Below are 17,934 nucleotides of genomic sequence, written 5' to 3'. Positions count from 1 at the left end.
CGGACAGTGATGAGGACGATGATATGGTGGAGGTGGAAAGTGATGGTAGTTTGGAGTGTGGGCAGCGTTTGATTGTCGCCTCTGGGGAAGGGGCGGGACCATCTTCATCCGCATCCAAACGAGCGAGGGTGGATGATTCGGGTGGGGGTGGTCTGGGTGCTTTGCTTGGCAGCCTTGATGGGGATTCTGATGTAGAGTCCGCCAATCCTCCTTTGGTTAGGAGAAGACAGCATGGTGGTATAGAGAGTGTAAGTGGAAAGGTGGAGTCAATGGAACACCTGTAAATAGCTTTATTATGGCTGATATGAGAATGATACATCCTTTTTTCATTATGCTGTTTGTTGTATCTTCTGTGAATGTACGGAGCATTTGTTCTGGGTGGCGGCGGGCGGTGGTGTTTGAGCACTTGGAAAAAGTGACTGCAGATGTGATATGTGTTCAGGAGTGTGGAGTGGAGAGAGCCCCTGAGGGGGAGTGGGTGCGGGGGCATTCCTTATGGTCACCAGCATGTGCATCTAGGAGTGAGGGGGTGGGGATCTTGATCAAAAATAAGGATGTACTGTGCATATCGCATGAGATTGTGATCCCTGGGAGAATGCAGGTGGTGGTATTGGATGTGTATGGGAAGGAGGTGCGTTTAATAAATTGTTATGCTCCGGCTGAAAGAAAGGAGAGGGTGGTATTCCTTGAGACCTTGAAGTTGTGGTTACCTGGAAGATTGCCTACGATAGTGGCTGGTGATCTTAATTGTATAAGGAGGAAGGAGGATAGACAAGGTGAAAGGGAGGAGGGAGGGATGGATGGGTCGTCCAAACTCCTGAATGAGGTGGTGGGGGATTTCCGTCTTCAAGATGTTGCTGTGGAAGTGGAGGGTGGGAAGGTGTCTTTCACCTTCAATTCTGACAGAGGGACTGTAAGGTCCAGGATCGATTTTTTCTTTTGTTCCCCTACAATGAAGGTGACCGGTTATAGGGTTGATCCGGTGACTTTCTCTGATCATGTGCTGCTTACGGGGTCATTTGATCTGGAGGTTGGGGTGCGGTTTGGAGGTGGGGTATGGAAACTGAATTGCACTCTATTGGAGGAGGAGGGAGTTGGTGAGCAGTTTGAGGTGTTCTTTGGAGCATTGGTGTGTCGGAAAGCTGAGTTTGCTAATGTGCTGGGTTGGTGGGATTGGGCTAAGGCATGTATTAGGACCTTCTTTCAGAAGAAGGGGAGAGAAGGGGCTAGAAGGAGGAGAGAGGAGGAGGAGAGGATCTTGTCTAAATTGTTGTTCTTGTTCAAATGCAAAAGGTTGGGGCTGGAAGTGGAGGATGAAATAAAGGAGGTGCGGGAAGAGCGGAAGTTGTCCTTGAAGAAGCGGGGGGAAGGTATTGTGTTTAGAGCAAAAGTGCAAGAGATGGAGGGGGGAGAAAGGTGCTCTCGGTTCTTTTTTAGGAAGGCATATGGGCCTAAGAAAGTGTTTACTTCTGTAATGGACGGGGAGGTAGAAGTGCAAGGTGAGAGGATGGAGGAGGTGATCAGAGGTTTCTATGGGGAGTTGTATAAGGGAGGAGGTGGTGCCTCTGTTGAGGAAGTTGAGCAGTATTGTGGGATCTTGGATGGTGGATTGGGTGAGGAGGATGGTGGTATGTTGGTGGATCCTGTGACAGAAAAGGAGGTGGAGGATACCCTTAGGGGAATGAGGAAAAATAAGACACCAGGAGGGGACGGAATTCCCTTGGAATTTTATTTAAGATTTTGGAAGGTATTGAAGGTGCATGTAGTTGAGGTGCTTCAGTGCTGTATGGCAGGGAAGATGTTATCTCGGTCGATGAAGGAAGGGGTGATCACCTTGCTGTTTAAGAAAGGTGACCCCAAGGATATGAAAAACTGGCGGCCGATAACTTTGCTGAATTGTGACTACAAGTTGCTGACCAAATTGCTGGCTGGTAGGATGCGGGAGGTCATCAGCAAGGTGGTGGGGGATGGTCAGGCGTGTGCTGTGCCGGGTAGGAGGGTGACGGATCACCTGATATTTCTGAGAGATTTGATTTACTATGCCCAAAGTACCAACGCCCCATTGGCTGTGGCTAGCTTTGATTTGGAAAAAGCATATGATCAAGTATCGCACCAGTTTCTGTTTATGGTGTTGCAGAAGATGGGGCTGCCGACGGCCTTTGTGGAGATGGTAAGGGGGTTATATAAGGGGGTTAGCAGTAGGATTTTAGTGAATGGGAACCTGACGGAACCGGTGCGGATCAGATCGGGAGTGAGGCAGGGGTGTCCCCTGTCCCCCATTATTTTTATCTGCGTGATGGAACCCCTGTTGCAGCATGTGAAGAGGGACAAAGTGTTTAAGGGTGTGTTTGTGCCCGGAGGTGACAATGAAAATGTTAAAGGGTTGTGCTACATGGATGACACTGCTTTTGTTTGTAGCTCCAGGAGTGATCTGTTGAGGGCGGAGCTGTTGCTGAGTATTTTCGGATGCATGTCGGGTCTGAAAGTGAATTGGGGGAAGAGCCAGGTGTGCGCTTTGAGCGGGTCATGTGAGGTGGTGGGAGGGAAAGTGGAGGTGGTGGAACAGATGAAAGTGTTGGGGGTGTTTTTCTCCCGTAATCTGTGTTGTCAGAAGAATGCGGAGGTGGGGCTGGCAAAGATAGAGAAAAAGCTTGGTTTCTGGAAATTGAGGAACCTGTCCTTCACTGGGAAGACGGTGGTGGTGAAGGCGTGTGTCCTGCCACTACTGGTGCACTTTGGAGTGGTGTTTGCTCCTAATAAGCAGATGGTAATGAAGGTGATGAGGGTGCTCTTCATGTTTTTTTGGGGGGCAAAGATGGAGAAGATTTCAAGGGAAACGGTGATGAAGGATGGTTGTGCAGGAGGATATGGCTTTCCAAACATTGAGCTTTTTCTAAAGGTGCAGTGGTGGTTGACTCATTTTAAAGCCTTTATGGGTGGGGGAAAGATGGCTTGTTTGATGAGGTACCTGGTGGGGTGGCCGGTGGTGAGGTGGGGGTGGTGCAGAAGAGATCTGAGGAAACCACTGTCACTGGTCTCGCCTGCATATTACCTGGGTATGAAGGCCTTTTATGAGGAAAATAAATTGGTGGAGCTGGGGCAGGATGCAGTGAAAAAGGAGTCTTTATGGAAGTGGTTGCGGAGGGGAGAGGTGGTGTCAAATGTGCGGGGTTTGAGTTCCAAATGGGCGGAAGTGTGCTGGAAGAACTTGGCAATCATTGGTGTGACAAATAAGCAGAAACAGATTGCGTGGCTTACATTGCATAATTGTTTATCTACACGGGTCTTTCTAAAATCTAGGGACTTGGTGAGGAGTGACCGGTGTCCAAGGGAAGGGTGTGGAGGTTGTGAAACGGAGAGACACGTTTTTTGGGAATGTGAGTTTGCTAAGGAGGTGTGGAGGTTGTTGGAGGGTTTTGTGGTGAGGGTGGTGGGGGTGAAGCACATCACTTTTGAGGCTGGAGTTTTGGGTTTGGTGGGTGGTGAGAGGGATGTGAAGAGAAAGATGCATATTGTTTCGGCTGTGGTGAAGGAGGTGGTGTGGGCTGCGAGGGGTTTAATGTGCAGGAAGAGAGAGATATTGTCCGAAGTGGAATGTGTTAGGTGGTGCATGGCTAAGTTTTCCTTGGTGTTGGAATTAGATAGGAAGAGGTTGGGGGATGAGGAGGCTGACGGGATGTGGAATGTGGGGGAGTGGTGGGGGGGTGGGGGTGGGGATGTATAAAGTGTATAAAAGGTTTTTTATGTGTTTTTTGAGAACGCTGAGCAGATTCCGTTTTTTGTTGAACGAATTGTGTCAGTGATTCAGTCTGAATAGGCATAAAAAAAAAAAAAAAAAAAAAAAAAAAAAAAAAAAAAAAAGGTTCTCCCAGGGCGAGGCTCAACCATTGCACTCCGGCTGTGCTGACCCCTGCGATTTCCCCAAATGCGGGAAACTCGACTGCATAATTTGTGGTAGTGGGGGACTGCGTTCGCGCTCTCCCCTGATTCTTTCTGGTCAATGATAGTTCAGCTAAAAGCTTTGTCTGACGACACACCGGGTGGGCTGCTCTTTCAGCTCCTGCTCTCTTCTCTCTAGCCTCTTTGCACCTGCATTGCATCCCTTGCCAAATGGCTTCTTCCGTGCATGACTTCACTCCCCATTTCTGCTACAGGACAATCGCCAACTCTGTAGGAACAGCCCCCTCCCGCTGCGCCATGTTCCTATGCTTCCTTTCGTGGCAGGAAGCTTGCGCTGCTGCTGGATGCTTAAGGGCCGCCTCCTATGCAAATACATGCGCTGACGCAGTTTACACTGGGACTATTTCGCAACTCCTTTGCGTCTCTCCAGACATTGGGGGGGAGAAGAAAAAAAAAAACAAAAAAAAAACTACAACACTCCTGCTCCACTCTTTACACAGATGTGCATTGCTCTGTGGCCTAGCTCTGACAGATACCCAGAAAGCTCCCATAACGTGGACAAAGCGTGGCCCCAACCGGGGAGCACTAGCCGGTCCCTTCCAACTCATACTTACCTGGCAGGGGAGATACCATGATCACGAAGGTGGTTCTCCCAGGGCGAGGCTCAACCATTGCACTCCGGCTGTGCTGACCCCTGCGATTTCCCCAAATGCGGGAAACTCGACTGCATAATTTGTGGTAGTGGGGGACTGCGTTCGCGCTCTCCCCTGATTCTTTCTGGTCAATGATAGTTCAGCTAAAAGCTTTGTCTGACGACACACCGGGTGGGCTGCTCTTTCAGCTCCTGCTCCCTTCTCTCTAGCCTCTTTGCACCTGCATTGCATCCCTTGCCAAATGGCTTCTTCCGTGCATGACTTCACTCCCCATTTCTGCTACAGGACAATCGCCAACTCTGTAGGAACAGCCCCCTCCCGCTGCGCCATATTCCTATGCTTCCTTTCGTGGCAGGAAGCTTGCGCTGCTGCTGGATGCTTAAGGGCCGCCTCCTATGCAAATACATGCGCTGACGCAGTTTACACTGGGACTATTTCGCAACTCCTTTGCGTCTCTCCAGACATTGGGGGGGAGAAGAAGAGAAGAAAAAAAAAAAAACTACAACACTCCTGCTCCACTCTTTACACAGATGTGCATTGCTCTGTGGCCTAGCTCTGACAGATACCCAGAAAGCTCCCATAACGTGGACAAAGCGTGGCCCCAACCGGGGAGCACTAGCCGGTCCCTTCCAACTCATACTTACCTGGCAGGGGAGATACCATGATCACGAAGGTGGTTCTCCCAGGGCGAGGCTCAACCATTGCACTCCGGCTGTGCTGACCCCTGCGATTTCCCCAAATGCGGGAAACTCAACTGCATAATTTGTGGTAGTGGGGGACTGCGTTCGCGCTCTCCCCTGATTCTTTCTGGTCAATGATAGTTCAGCTAAAAGCTTTGTCTGACGACACACCGGGTGGGCTGCTCTTTCAGCTCCTGCTCCCTTCTCTCTAGCCTCTTTGCACCTGCATTGCATCCCTTGCCAAATGGCTTCTTCCGTGCATGACTTCACTCCCCATTTCTGCTACAGGACAATCGCCAACTCTGTAGGAACAGCCCCCTCCCGCTGCGCCATGTTCCTATGCTTCCTTTCGTGGCAGGAAGCTTGCGCTGCTGCTGGATGCTTAAGGGCCGCCTCCTATGCAAATACAGGCGCTGACGCAGTTTACACTGGGACTATTTCGCAACTCCTTTGCGTCTCTCCAGACATTGGGGGGGAGAAGAAAAAAAAAAACAAAAAAAAAACTACAACACTCCTGCTCCACTCTTTACACAGATGTGCATTGCTCTGTGGCCTAGCTCTGACAGATACCCAGAAAGCTCCCATAACGTGGACAAAGCGTGGCCCCAACCGGGGAGCACTAGCCGGTCCCTTCCAACTCATACTTACCTGGCAGGGGAGATACCATGATCACGAAGGTGGTTCTCCCAGGGCGAGGCTCAACCATTGCACTCCGGCTGTGCTGACCCCTGCGATTTCCCCAAATGCGGGAAACTCGACTGCATAATTTGTGGTAGTGGGGGACTGCGTTCGTGCTCTCCTGATTCTTTCTGGTCAGTGATAGTTCAGCTAAAAGCTTTGTCTGACGACACACCGGGTGGGCTGCTCTTTCAGCTCCTGCTCCCTTCTCTCTAGCCTCTTTGCACCTGCATTGCATCCCTTGCCAAATGGCTTCTTCCGTGCATGACTTCACTCCCCATTTCTGCTACAGGACAATCGCCAACTCTGTAGGAACAGCCCCCTCCCGCTGCGCCATATTCCTATGCTTCCTTTCGTGGCAGGAAGCTTGCGCTGCTGCTGGATGCTTAAGGGCCGCCTCCTATGCAAATACAGGCGCTGACGCAGTTTACACTGGGACTATTTCGCAACTCCTTTGCGTCTCTCCAGACATTGGGGGGGAGAAGAAGAGAAGAAAAAAAAAAAAAACTACAACACTCCTGCTCCACTCTTTACACAGATGTGCATTGCTCTGTGGCCTAGCTCTGACAGATACCTAGAAAGCTCCCATAACGTGGACAAAGCGTGGCCCCAACCGGGGAGCACTAGCCGGTCCCTTCCAACTCATACTTACCTGGCAGGGGAGATACCATGATCACGAAGGTGGTTCTCCCAGGGCGAGGCTCAACCATTGCACTCCGGCTGTGCTGACCCCTGCGATTTCCCCAAATGCGGGAAACTCGACTGCATAATTTGTGGTAGTGGGGGACTGCGTTCGCGCTCTCCCCTGATTCTTTCTGGTCAATGATAGTTCAGCTAAAAGCTTTGTCTGACGACACACCGGGTGGGCTGCTCTTTCAGCTCCTGCTCCCTTCTCTCTAGCCTCTTTGCACCTGCATTGCATCCCTTGCCAAATGGCTTCTTCCGTGCATGACTTCACTCCCCATTTCTGCTACAGGACAATCGCCAACTCTGTAGGAACAGCCCCCTCCCGCTGCGCCATATTCCTATGCTTCCTTTCGTGGCAGGAAGCTTGCGCTGCTGCTGGATGCTTAAGGGCCGCCTCCTATGCAAATACATGCGCTGACGCAGTTTACACTGGGACTATTTCGCAACTCCTTTGCGTCTCTCCAGACATTGGGGGGGAGAAGAAGAGAAGAAAAAAAAAAAAAACTACAACACTCCTGCTCCACTCTTTACACAGATGTGCATTGCTCTGTGGCCTAGCTCTGACAGATACCCAGAAAGCTCCCATAACGTGGACAAAGCGTGGCCCCAACCGGGGAGCACTAGCCGGTCCCTTCCAACTCATACTTACCTGGCAGGGGAGATACCATGATCACGAAGGTGGTTCTCACTGCTTGTAGTGTATCGCTAGTTCTGCTCTTTGGAGTGTGGGCTGGTTGCTGAGTTTTCCTGTGATCTTCAGTTCTGCTGATAGTGAAAGGTGAAGCTCTGCTATGGCGGCGGCCAGAAACGTGAAAATTCCGGCTTATGCGCGGGTTAATAATTCTGTCAGAATGGAGTTTGAAACAGAGAAGAGACAAGAAAAAGGCTTGGAGTACATTGTCAAAGATTTGCTCTTTGGTTTGTTCCAGTTGACGCCGGACAAGATTCTTGCTCTACAGGATTACCACATCAGAGGAGTTTATGATATCACTTTTGTAAATAAGAGGACCTGCTCGGAGTTTGTCAGGAAACTGCAGGAGTATCAAAACCACCAGTTATTGGACTGTGTAAAAGTCACCCCACATTATGAGGAAGAGGATTTGCGATCGCTTGTGGTGAAAATGTACAACCCAAATATACCTCAGGAGGACATTACCAGCTGGCTGTCCATATTTTGCGAGAAGGTAAAATTTTTACACAAAATTACCAACCAGTTTGGGTTATGGACTGGGAAAAGGAAATACCTTGTTTCGTTTAAAAAAGGCATTTTTCCTCCAGCACGCTTTAGCATTGGAAAATATAACGGGGACTTATTTTTTGATGGAATGGCCAGTTTTTGCCGCATATGCCATGTGTATGGCCATTCAACTGAGTTATGCAAGGAGAGTCACAGGTGCAGGAATTGTGACTCCTTTGAGCATGAGACTGTGATATGTCCCAAAGAAAAGCGTTGTAATTTTTGTCTTCGTCCGGGCCATGTCTATTCAAACTGCCCGCACCGCAACAACCCTGACAAATCGGGAAAAGCAGCTGATTCTCAGGGGGAGCCATCTGCTAAAATTGAGGAAAGTGCTGGTCCAGCACCCACTGCTGGCGATTTGGGGAATGTTACATGTGATCTGACTTCTGGCACTATTAAAGCAAGAGAACCTGCCAAAACAGAAAGTTCAGCTCCACACCCCGACCCAATGCAAGAGGAGGTAGCGGCTGTTTTGGAGGAGATGGAGGCTACAACATCGGAGGGAGCACGGGAAGAGGAGCAGTGTTCAAATGTGATTGTAAAGCTACATGGAAGATCCAGAGAAGGAGAGCAGTTACTGGAAAAGAGTGAGTCTACTGTTGGTGATCATCCGGATCATGCTGCAGAATCAAAGGCCAAGAAACCACGGATGGGCTCAGCGAGTGTTGTTGGAGTACAAACAAAGGCTGAAGGGAGGTCATGGGCGGAGGTTGTAAAGTTCCCTGCCGGCAATGATTTAGAGAATATGGAGTCCAGTCTTTCTCCAGTGGATAATATGCCGAGCGATCTATTATTTGGAAATGAGACTGTTACTAGCCCAGTCGGTCTGGCATCTCCTGGGCAGAATTTCTTGAGCATTGACCTGGTCCACCAACTGACTGAGGTGATGGGAATGGATCCCTCTGAGAACAGTATGGATTTGCAGTAAGTCCCCTTTAAGAACTTTTTCTTTATTTCACCATGGCTGTTTTGAACGGTTTATCCTTTAATGTGCACTGCATAAAGAGCCAGCTAAGAAGAAGGACTGTGTTTAACTTTTTGGCGGCCTTTAATGTAAGTGTGTTTTTCCTGCAAGAATGTGCTATACCACACAGGAGCAATTATGAAACCTTTGCAAAGGACTGGACTCATGGCCCTTCTGTGTGGTCAGGCTGCAATGTGAATAGGAATGCAGGAGTTGCTATTCTTTTTAAAGGGCCAGCCAAGATTCAGCATGTCCAAGAAATTGTGCCAGGGAGAGTTTTGTTTGTTACTGCTATTATTGATGGGATCAAGTGGAATCTTTTAAATGTGTATGCATCGCCACACCCAAAAGATCGTATTGAGATGTTTGAAACTTTGAATGTCCTTATGGCAAATACTAAACCAATGATTGTAGCAGGTGATTTTAACTGTGCTTTAAATCCCACAGACAGATACGGCTCAGGTGGTAGGATTACTGATAGATCAGCCAACCTTCTAAAAACCATTCTAACAGATTTAAAGTTTAAAGATGTCTTTACGACCCTCAATAAAAACACATCTTTAACTGAGAGGGTTACATGGAAAGGTAAAGATGCTGGGTCAAGAATTGATTATATTTTCGCTGCTAAGTATTTATTGCCATTGTCCTGCACACACAAAGAAAATGTGATTTCAGACCACAAGGTGGTGATTTTCAAAGTTTCAAGCCCAGCTGAGCAAAAAGTGGGAAGGGGCTTTTGGAAGCTGAATAGCTCCTTGCTAGAAGGTGAGAAAGTGTATGAAGATTTCAGGAAGGTTTTTAAGGAATGGCAGACAGAAAGGTTGCACACTTTGGATATTCTGACATGGTGGGATATAGTAAAAGAGAGAATTAAACGTTTTTTCATAAAATTAGGGGTTCAAAGAGCTAAAGCAAAAAGGGATTTTTTTGATCATTTAAATACACAGCTACAAACTCTGTATAAACTTAAAGCAATTGGTTGCGATGTAGCTGATTACATAGCTGCAGCTAAAGAGAAGATTAAAAAAGATCTGGAGGAGAAAGCAAAGGAGGTCATTTTTAAAAGTCGTGTACAGCATGTAGAGGAGAATGAAAAATGTACTAGATACTTCTTTAGGAAAATCCACATGTCAAAGGAAATAATAACAGAAATAGAAGGGGAGAAATCCAGGAGTGGCATCATGGGAAAAGTTTTTGCCTTCTATCAATCCCTGTATGACACTAAAAATATTGATGCTGATTTCATGAATGACACACTCAAGGATATAACTATGGTTTTGAACCAAGATGATGCAGAGGCCCTAACTGAGAGTTTAACTGAAGATGAGCTTTTAAGAACCATCCAAAGTTTTCAAAAAGGGAAAGTACCTGGCTTGGATGGGTTACCTATTGAATTTTACCTGCGGTTTTGGGATATTTTGAAAAGTGATTTGTTACACCTCTTTAGTAAATGTTTTCTGTGCATGGAGCTGCCCCGTTCTTGGAGGAGAGGAATCATTACTCTGCTTCCAAAGGAGGGAGATAAAGCCCAATTAAAGAACTGGAGGCCTATAACACTCCTAAACCTGGATTATAAAATCTTTTCCAAAGTCTTAGCAAACAGGCTGAAAAGAGTGATAGACAGAGTGATCCATAGTAACCAGGTGTGCGGTATCCCGGGGCGTAGAATTCACCACATTACCAACCTTATTAGGGATTCTATTTGGTACACTGAAGACCGTAAGCAACGCCTGGCAATTCTGTCTTTAGATTTTGAAAAAGCGTTTGACCGCATATCACATGAGTATTTATTTAATGTTCTGCGCAAAATGGGTATTCCAGCTGGCTTCCTGTCCTCTTTAAAGTCATTATACAACAAATGTACCAGTCAGGTTCTAGTCAATGGTTTCATGACAGATGGGTTTAGCTTGAAGTGTGGTGTCAAGCAGGGATGCCCTTTATCACCATTACTATTTGTCTGTGCCATTGAGCCACTTTTATGCTCCATCAGGAAAGATAAGGTGATCAGAGGAGTCCATGTGCCAGGTAGTGGAGGGCTGCAGGTAAAAGTAACTGGATACATGGATGATATTGCAATATTGTGCACTGACCCCGCATCTGTTAAAAGAGCAATTAGAAGAACAGAATATTTTTGTGGCGCTTCGGGATTTAAATTAAATGTAAATAAAAGCAGTATGATGGAAGTGGGGAATTGGGAGCCCTCTTTAGATTGCCAACTTCAAAAGAAGGAATCGATCAAAATCTTGGGCACTATTTTTACTTCTAAGAATGATGGAGAAGAGTCCTGGAATGTGGTCACGGAAAGGATAAACAGGAAGGTTATAGGCTGGACAATGCGACAGTTGACTATTGAAGGGAAGATTTTATTGATTAAAATGGTTCTGTTGCCTATTTTACTGTACATAGCTCTCACGTTCCCTCCAACAGATTTGCATTTGACTCAAGTTGTCCGAACGTGTTTTTTATTTGTCTGGGGCTCAAAGATGGAGAGGTTAAAAAGAATATACATGATGAAACCCCCAGAGAAAGGTGGGAAAGGTATGCCGAATATAAAGCGCTTTTTGCAAACAAAATACTTGGTTCTATGTCTTCAAGCCTACAATACGGATGCTTTTTGGTCTTTTTTTCTAAAGTACGCAGTAGGGTTTACGTTTAAGAAGCATGGTTGGTACGACTTATCGCTGAAGAGCCCATTCTGCTTTCACCCTCCATGGTTTTATAGCCTTTTGTCAACCATCATCTCTGACTTCAACTTGCAAGGTAAAACACTGGGAGATCTCTCTAACAAGTTAAAGCTGAAACTGTATTTTAGTGCTGCAGAGACCTTGGTCCCTATCACTCAAATCCCAGAAGATGAGGCCAAATCTATTTGGTCAAAAGTTAGCTCTAAACAGCTCTTTAATAGCCAAAAGGATTTAGCATGGGCCTGTGTTCATGAGTGTCTGCCTACCAGAGTTTTTCAGCACAAAAGACGTGTGGTACCATTAGCTGAGTGCCCAAGGTCCTCCTGTGGATCCAATGAGACAGTAAAGCACCTTCTGTGGGATTGCTTTTATGCCAAAGAGCTCTGGAGGGTGGTAAAACCGCTTCTAGAACGGGTGTCGGGAATTAAGGATGTAGATTATGAGTTGGTTCTTTATGGAAAGGTGGAAACAATACCAAGGGATAAATTTGTAATCCTATGGAAAATGATTAATTCATTCAAAGAAGCTTTGTGGAAAGTCCGAAACAAAATAATTTTCAATTCTAACGAGGTACCAGTCAGAGAATGCATATCTTTGAGTTTTAGTGTAATGCATTTATACGTTTTGCTTGATGAGAAAAATCACAAACACAAAAGTAAACTATGGTGCAAAGAAACCTGGTCTAGACTTTCAATGTGATGTATTAATGAAATAACAGAATGGTTTGTATGTAAAGTGAAATCTGTACCAATCCTTATGCTTAACTTTGAATTTTGAACTTGTATACTATGATTTGCTTCAATAAAGTTATTTAAAAACGAAGGTGGTTCACCCAGGGCGAGGCTCAACCATTGCACTCCGGCTGTGCTGACCCCTGCGATTTCCCCAAATGCGGGAAACTCGACTGCATAATTTGTGGTAGTGGGGGACTGCGTTCGCGCTCTCCCCTGATTCTTTCTGGTCAATGATAGTTCAGCTAAAAGCTTTGTCTGACGACACACCGGGTGGGCTGCTCTTTCAGCTCCTGCTCCCTTCTCTCTAGCCTCTTTGCACCTGCATTGCATCCCTTGCCAAATGGCTTCTTCCGTGCATGACTTCACTCCCCATTTCTGCTACAGGACAATCGCCAACTCTGTAGGAACAGCCCCCTCCCGCTGCGCCATATTCCTATGCTCCCTTTCGTGGCAGGAAGCTTGCGCTGCTGCTGGATGCTTAAGGGCCGCCTCCTATGCAAATACAGGCGCTGACGCAGTTTACACTGGGACTATTTCGCAACTCCTTTGCGTCTCTCCAGACATTGGGGGGGAGAAGAAGAGAAGAAAAAAAAAAAAAAAACTACAACACTCCTGCTCCACTCTTTACACAGATGTGCATTGCTCTGTGGCCTAGCTCTGACAGATACCCAGAAAGCTCCCATAACGTGGACAAAGCGTGGCCCCAACCGGGGAGCACTAGCCGGTCCCTTCCAACTCATACTTACCTGGCAGGGGAGATACCATGATCATGAAGGTGGTTCTCCCAGGGCGAGGCTCAACCATTGCACTCTGGCTGTGATGACCCCTGCGATTTCCCCAAATGCGGGAAACTCGACTGCATAATTTGTGGTAGTGGGGGACTGCGTTCGCGCTCTCCCCTGATTCTTTCTGGTCAATGATAGTTCAGCTAAAAGCTTTGTCTGACGACACACCGGGTGGGCTGCTCTTTCAGCTCCTGCTCCCTTCTCTCTAGCCTCTTTGCACCTGCATTGCATCCCTTGCCAAATGGCTTCTTCCGTGCATGACTTCACTCCCCATTTCTGCTACAGGACAATCGCCAACTCTGTAGGAACAGCCCCCTCCCGCTGCGCCATATTCCTATGCTTCCTTTCGTGGCAGGAAGCTTGCGCTGCTGCTGGATGCTTAAGGGCCGCCTCCTATGCAAATACAGGCGCTGACGCAGTTTACACTGGGACTATTTCGCAACTCCTTTGCGTCTCTCCAGACATCGCTTCTCGGCCTTTTGGCTAAGATCAAGTGTAGTATCGACCTTGCCTTTAGGGGTGTCCCGGATTCCAGCTAGGACGTTGAGAAACACTTGAATCTATCCAAGCTTTTGGTCTGTGTGGGGTACCCTCTTCTCGGCCTTGTAGGATCGTCGATTAAATTCGGCTTCACCTACTTGCTGCTATTGGGTTTGAGGCTTAGCCCCCACACAGAACGAGTTTGTGATCTTCCCCCCCCTTGTTCACTCTGCGTTACTACCTCCGGGCAGTAGACGCTCAATAGCCTTTTCAAAGGCTAAGCAAGCGAGAGTGAAGCCGCCAAGGAAGAAGAAGGAGAAGGAACCCGACCAAGATCTCTGGGAAGCCCTCCTGAGAACTCCTCTGCGCCAAGATGGGGAAGAAACAGACCGTGAAGAAGCCACAGAACGCCACCACTGCCAAGACCCCGGGAGAAGCCCCCTCCGCCTCCACCTCCACTCCAGACCGCTCCGGCCCTGCAGACGGTCTCCCTCCCTTGGAGCCCTGGATGAAGCAGACAGTCGTGCTGCGGCTGAAAGAGGTGGACGGCAGAATCCCGGAGATGACCCCGGAAGTCTTTGGCAAGAAAATGATCCTTGAACAAGGATTTAGCAAAGCAGAGACCCTGTCGGTGCAGTCATTCATGAAAGGTTTGTTCCTTGTCACATTTGTCTCCCTACAGGTGTGCAGAAGGTACTGGGAGGCAGTGAAGACCGCTGGACCCGACTCCCTCTTCCGAAAGTTCGCTGCGAACTCTCCCATTCAAAGGGACGAAAGAAGGATCACGGTGTCCATGAGGAACCCTCACGTCCCCGGCAGAGACATAGCCACCTACCTCCAAAGGTTTTGTGTCGTGTTGAAGGACCCAGTCCGGATACTAGACACCAACAGCTTCTGGACTGGTAAGTGGGCTGTGTTTTGCAGGCTACTAAGAGATCGTCCCGCTGGAGATCTCCAACACCTGCAACAATGCTTCTCCCTGGGATCGTCATCAGGACTCCTACACTACCCAGACCTACCCCAGTCATGCCGCAAGTGCGGCCAGCCGGGGCACGAGGGTAAGGAATGCAGTGTGCTTTCTTGTAGGTTCTGTAGGTCTGCAGGTCACGAGACCAAGGATTGCCCAAGGTCCAGAACCTGCAACCTCTGTGGACGGTCCGAGCACGTCTACAGAGACTGCCCAGAAAGAAGCAGGACGTACGCCGGGGCCCTGAGCAAGGGCCCGGCCACCAAACCAGCGCCACAAAAGCCTCCAAAGGACCCGGGTAAGAGGAACCCCCCCCAGGCCCCAGGTACCCCTGCCCCTGGTCCCCCTGCCCCTAGTCCCCCCGCCCCTGGTCCCCCTGCCCCTGCCCCTGGTCCCCCTGCCCCTGGTCCCCCTGCCCCTGGTCCCTCTGTCCAGGCCCCCGGCCCCTCGGCCCCTGGTCCCCCTGCCCCTACCCCCCCTTGCCCCCCTGCCCCTGCCCCGGTCCCACCCCCCCCGGACCTGTCCTCCCAGGAGGACTTCCCGCCCCTTCCCCCTGTCACCCCTGTCAGCAACTCTGCGGCGGGGTACAGGAAGCGGAAGAAGGAGCAGGCCAGCCCGGCGGCGGAGGACACCTCCTCTGCCACCAAGCGGCCTGCCGTCCTCCAGAATGCCGCAGGCCCCGACCCCGTGGGGGAGGACCTCGACACGCTGGAGGAAGAAGAGGTGGAGGAAGAGATGGCTCTGACCCAGTCGGAACCAGATCTCTCCACCGACTTCAATGAGGTCCTCAACGAGGTCCTTAATCAGATTGGTCTGGGCCAGGACACCTGTCAGGCTGCAGAGGTCACAGAGGTCGCCCCCCCTCCCCAGGGGAGGTAAGCACAGCCCCTGCCGACTAACCCCTTCATCTCTTTCCCAGGATGGCTGAGATATCTATCTTTTCCATTAATGTGAGGAGCATAAAGGACGTGTCTAGGAGGCAGACTGTGCTGACCTTTCTTTCCACACAGCAGAGTGATGTGTACATGCTTCAGGAGTGCGCACTTCCCCCTCTGAGGAGGTACACTCATTTGTCCTCCCAGTGGACCCATGGTCCCTCCTACTGGTCTGGGGGTGGCGATTGCAAGTCCGCAGGGGTTGCGGTTCTTATCAGGGGAAGACGTTTCACTGTTGACTCCGTCCATGAGCTCGTCTGTGGCCGCCTTCTGGTCATAGATGGTTCGTGGGCGGGGGAGCCCGTTAGGCTCATCAACGTGTACGCTCCCCCGGAGAAGAACGCGCGGCTGGAACTTTTCCAAACCCTGCGGACGCAACTCGCCACAACGAGAACAGTAGTAATCGGCGGTGATTTTAACTGTCCGATAGAGGAGGATGGGCGCAGCTCCAGCATGTACGCAAAACTCGACGCCACCTCGAAGCTGCTCCGGGAGATGATTGCAGAGGCCTCCCTGCGAGACGCAGTGGGATCCGTGGGGCGCGGTTCCGTGAACTACTCATGGAGCCGCCCCGATGGATCTGTGCGCTCCAGGATTGACTTTGTGCTCACCTCCAGGGCAGTCAGGCACCGCGGGTTCTCCATGGTTCCCTGCTTTTTCTCTGACCACAGGGCCATTCACTTTCAGGGTGATCTGGGAGAGGGCTTTGCCCCGGGCCCAGGCTCCTGGAAGCTGAATTGCACCCTGCTGGGCGATGAGGAACTGCTAGCGGAGCTCAGGGAAATCTACGGTGCCTGGCGAGAGGAGAAGTCTTTCTTTCCTAAGGTCAGCGACTGGTGGGAGTTCGTGAAAGTCAAGCTGCGCAGCTTCTTTCAGGCCAGGGGACGCCAGCAAGTGTGTGCCAGGAGGAAGGAACTCAGGAGGCTGCAGCGTCAGCTGCAGTCCCTGCAGGACCTTCACCACTGTGGCTGGGACGTGAGGCAAGACCTGGAGGACACCAAGAAGTGCTTGAAAAAGCACTTTGAGGAAGAATCCAGGCACATTGTCTTCCGTGCCAAAGTGGAGCATCTCGAGAAAGGTGAGAAGTGCAACTCTTTCTTTTTCAGGAAACTCCACTCAGGACACACACCCCTGTCGGAGCTGCGTGACAAGACTGGAACACTCCAGAAGGGGAAGGAGGCCGTGATGGAAGTGGTCAGCGACTACTACTCCGACCTCTACTCCCCTAAAGAAACAAACTCGGAAGCGGCCGACAGGTTCTTGTCAGGTATCTCTAACACTATTGATCCTGCAGGTTTGTCGGCCACCAACGCCCCCTTGACGTTGGAGGAGCTGCACTCTGCCGCTAAATCCTTTAGGCAAGGCAGGACCCCGGGCTGCGACGGTCTCCCAGCGGAGCTCTATGTAGCGCTGTGGGATCTCGTGGGCCCGGACCTGCTCGAGCTGTACGAGGAGATGGTGGTGGAGGGCAAGATGCCTCCTTCGTTGAGGGAGGGGATGATCACGATCCTGTACAAGCGTAAGGGGGAGAGATGTGACTTGAAAAATTGGCATCCCATCTCTCTTCTGAACGTGGACTACAAGATCCTCGCCAAGGTCATGGCGAACAGACTGAAGGCTGTCATCGGACTGATCATCAACCCGGATCAGACTTGTGGCATTCCTGGCCGCAGGATTGCGGACAGCCTAGCGCTTGTCCGGGACACGGTCCAATACATCAAGGACCGCCGTGTGCACGCGGCCCTGGTCAGTCTTGATCAGAAGGCCTTTGACCGTGTCTCCCATGGGTTTATGTGCAGAGCCCTGCGCAGGTTTGGTCTCGGGGAAATGTTTTGTTCATATGTTGACATCATGTATAATGACATCTGTAGTTCCGTGCAGGTGAACGGCTGGAAGACTGACCCCTTCCCGGTTCTCTCCGGGGTCAGACAAGGCTGTCCTCTCTCACCTCTGCTTTTTGTTTGCTGTATAGAGCTCTTCGCCGAATGCATCAGACGGAATCCAGAGATCGAGGGAATCACCGCACCGGGACCAGACAGACGGGAAGTGAAGTGCTCGCTCTACATGGACGACGTGACGGTGTTCTGTGCCAACCAGCGCTCCATCGACCTGCTCGTCCAGACCTGCGAGGACTTCGGCCAAGCTTCGGGGGCAAAGGTCAACTGCGGGAAGTCGGAAGTCATGCTCTTCGGAAAGTGGTTCCTGCCTTCTTCTGCATCCATGCCCTTTGGCATCAAGACAGACTTCATGAAGATTTTGGGAGTTTGGTTTGGTGCCGAGGGCGCAGCCCTGAAGTCTTGGGAGGAGAGACTGGCCAAGATGCGCCAAAAGTTTGGACTCTGGAGCCTCAGAGACCTCACCATCGAAGGGAAGACACTGGTACTCCGCAGCGAGATTCTCCCTGTGTTGCAGTACCTCGCCCAGGCCTGGCCCCCCCGGGTCAACACCTGCAAGGCCATCACCAGGGCGGTGTTTCACTTCATCTGGGGCTCCAAGATGGACAGAGTGAAGCGGGCAGTCATGTTCAAGGAACCCCTCAAGGGCGGT

At 50.0% G+C, this 17,934-nt stretch overlaps 1 protein-coding gene, 5 non-coding genes and 3 pseudogenes across 6 annotated transcripts; all 9 read left to right on the top strand.

Annotated features, from left to right (window-relative positions):
• The first annotated feature begins 3,813 nt into the window (after positions 1-3,813).
• Positions 3,814-3,986, top strand: LOC149453872 (U1 spliceosomal RNA; annotated as a pseudogene).
• Positions 3,987-4,506: 520 nt separating this feature from the next.
• On the top strand, positions 4,507-4,670 carry LOC149453871 (U1 spliceosomal RNA). Its single transcript, XR_016314494.1, has one exon. It is a non-coding gene; the product is annotated as a U1 spliceosomal RNA (small nuclear RNA).
• Positions 4,671-5,189: 519 nt separating this feature from the next.
• LOC149453870 (U1 spliceosomal RNA) lies at positions 5,190-5,353 on the top strand. Its single transcript, XR_016314591.1, has one exon. It is a non-coding gene; the product is annotated as a U1 spliceosomal RNA (small nuclear RNA).
• Positions 5,354-5,873: 520 nt separating this feature from the next.
• On the top strand, positions 5,874-6,037 carry LOC149453869 (U1 spliceosomal RNA). Its single transcript, XR_016314613.1, has one exon. It is a non-coding gene; the product is annotated as a U1 spliceosomal RNA (small nuclear RNA).
• Positions 6,038-6,555: 518 nt separating this feature from the next.
• On the top strand, positions 6,556-6,719 carry LOC149453868 (U1 spliceosomal RNA). Its single transcript, XR_016314493.1, has one exon. It is a non-coding gene; the product is annotated as a U1 spliceosomal RNA (small nuclear RNA).
• A 5,574-nt stretch (positions 6,720-12,293) lies between these two features.
• LOC149453867 (U1 spliceosomal RNA) lies at positions 12,294-12,436 on the top strand (annotated as a pseudogene).
• Positions 12,437-12,958: 522 nt separating this feature from the next.
• On the top strand, positions 12,959-13,122 carry LOC149453866 (U1 spliceosomal RNA). The gene has a single exon (XR_016314582.1). It is a non-coding gene; the product is annotated as a U1 spliceosomal RNA (small nuclear RNA).
• Positions 13,123-13,468: 346 nt separating this feature from the next.
• LOC149453865 (U2 spliceosomal RNA) lies at positions 13,469-13,600 on the top strand (annotated as a pseudogene).
• A 356-nt stretch (positions 13,601-13,956) lies between these two features.
• On the top strand, positions 13,957-16,882 carry LOC149453864 (uncharacterized). Its single transcript, XM_089688038.1, has 2 exons — positions 13,957-14,750; positions 16,494-16,882. The coding sequence occupies exons 1-2, from the start codon at positions 13,994-13,996 to the stop codon at positions 16,571-16,573; spliced, it is 837 nt and encodes a 278-aa protein (XP_089544164.1). The 5' UTR covers positions 13,957-13,993; the 3' UTR covers positions 16,574-16,882.
• Positions 16,883-17,934: the final 1,052 nt, after the last annotated feature.

The sequence above is a fragment of the Staurois parvus genome, unplaced genomic scaffold (genome assembly GCF_062004578.1).
Source record: "Staurois parvus isolate SC_StPar_1 unplaced genomic scaffold, SC_StPar_1.0 ptg000445l, whole genome shotgun sequence".
Lineage (NCBI taxonomy): Eukaryota > Metazoa > Chordata > Amphibia > Anura > Ranidae > Staurois > Staurois parvus.
Note: the sequence above shows the minus strand (reverse complement) of the source record. Positions and strands in the feature narration are given on the sequence as shown.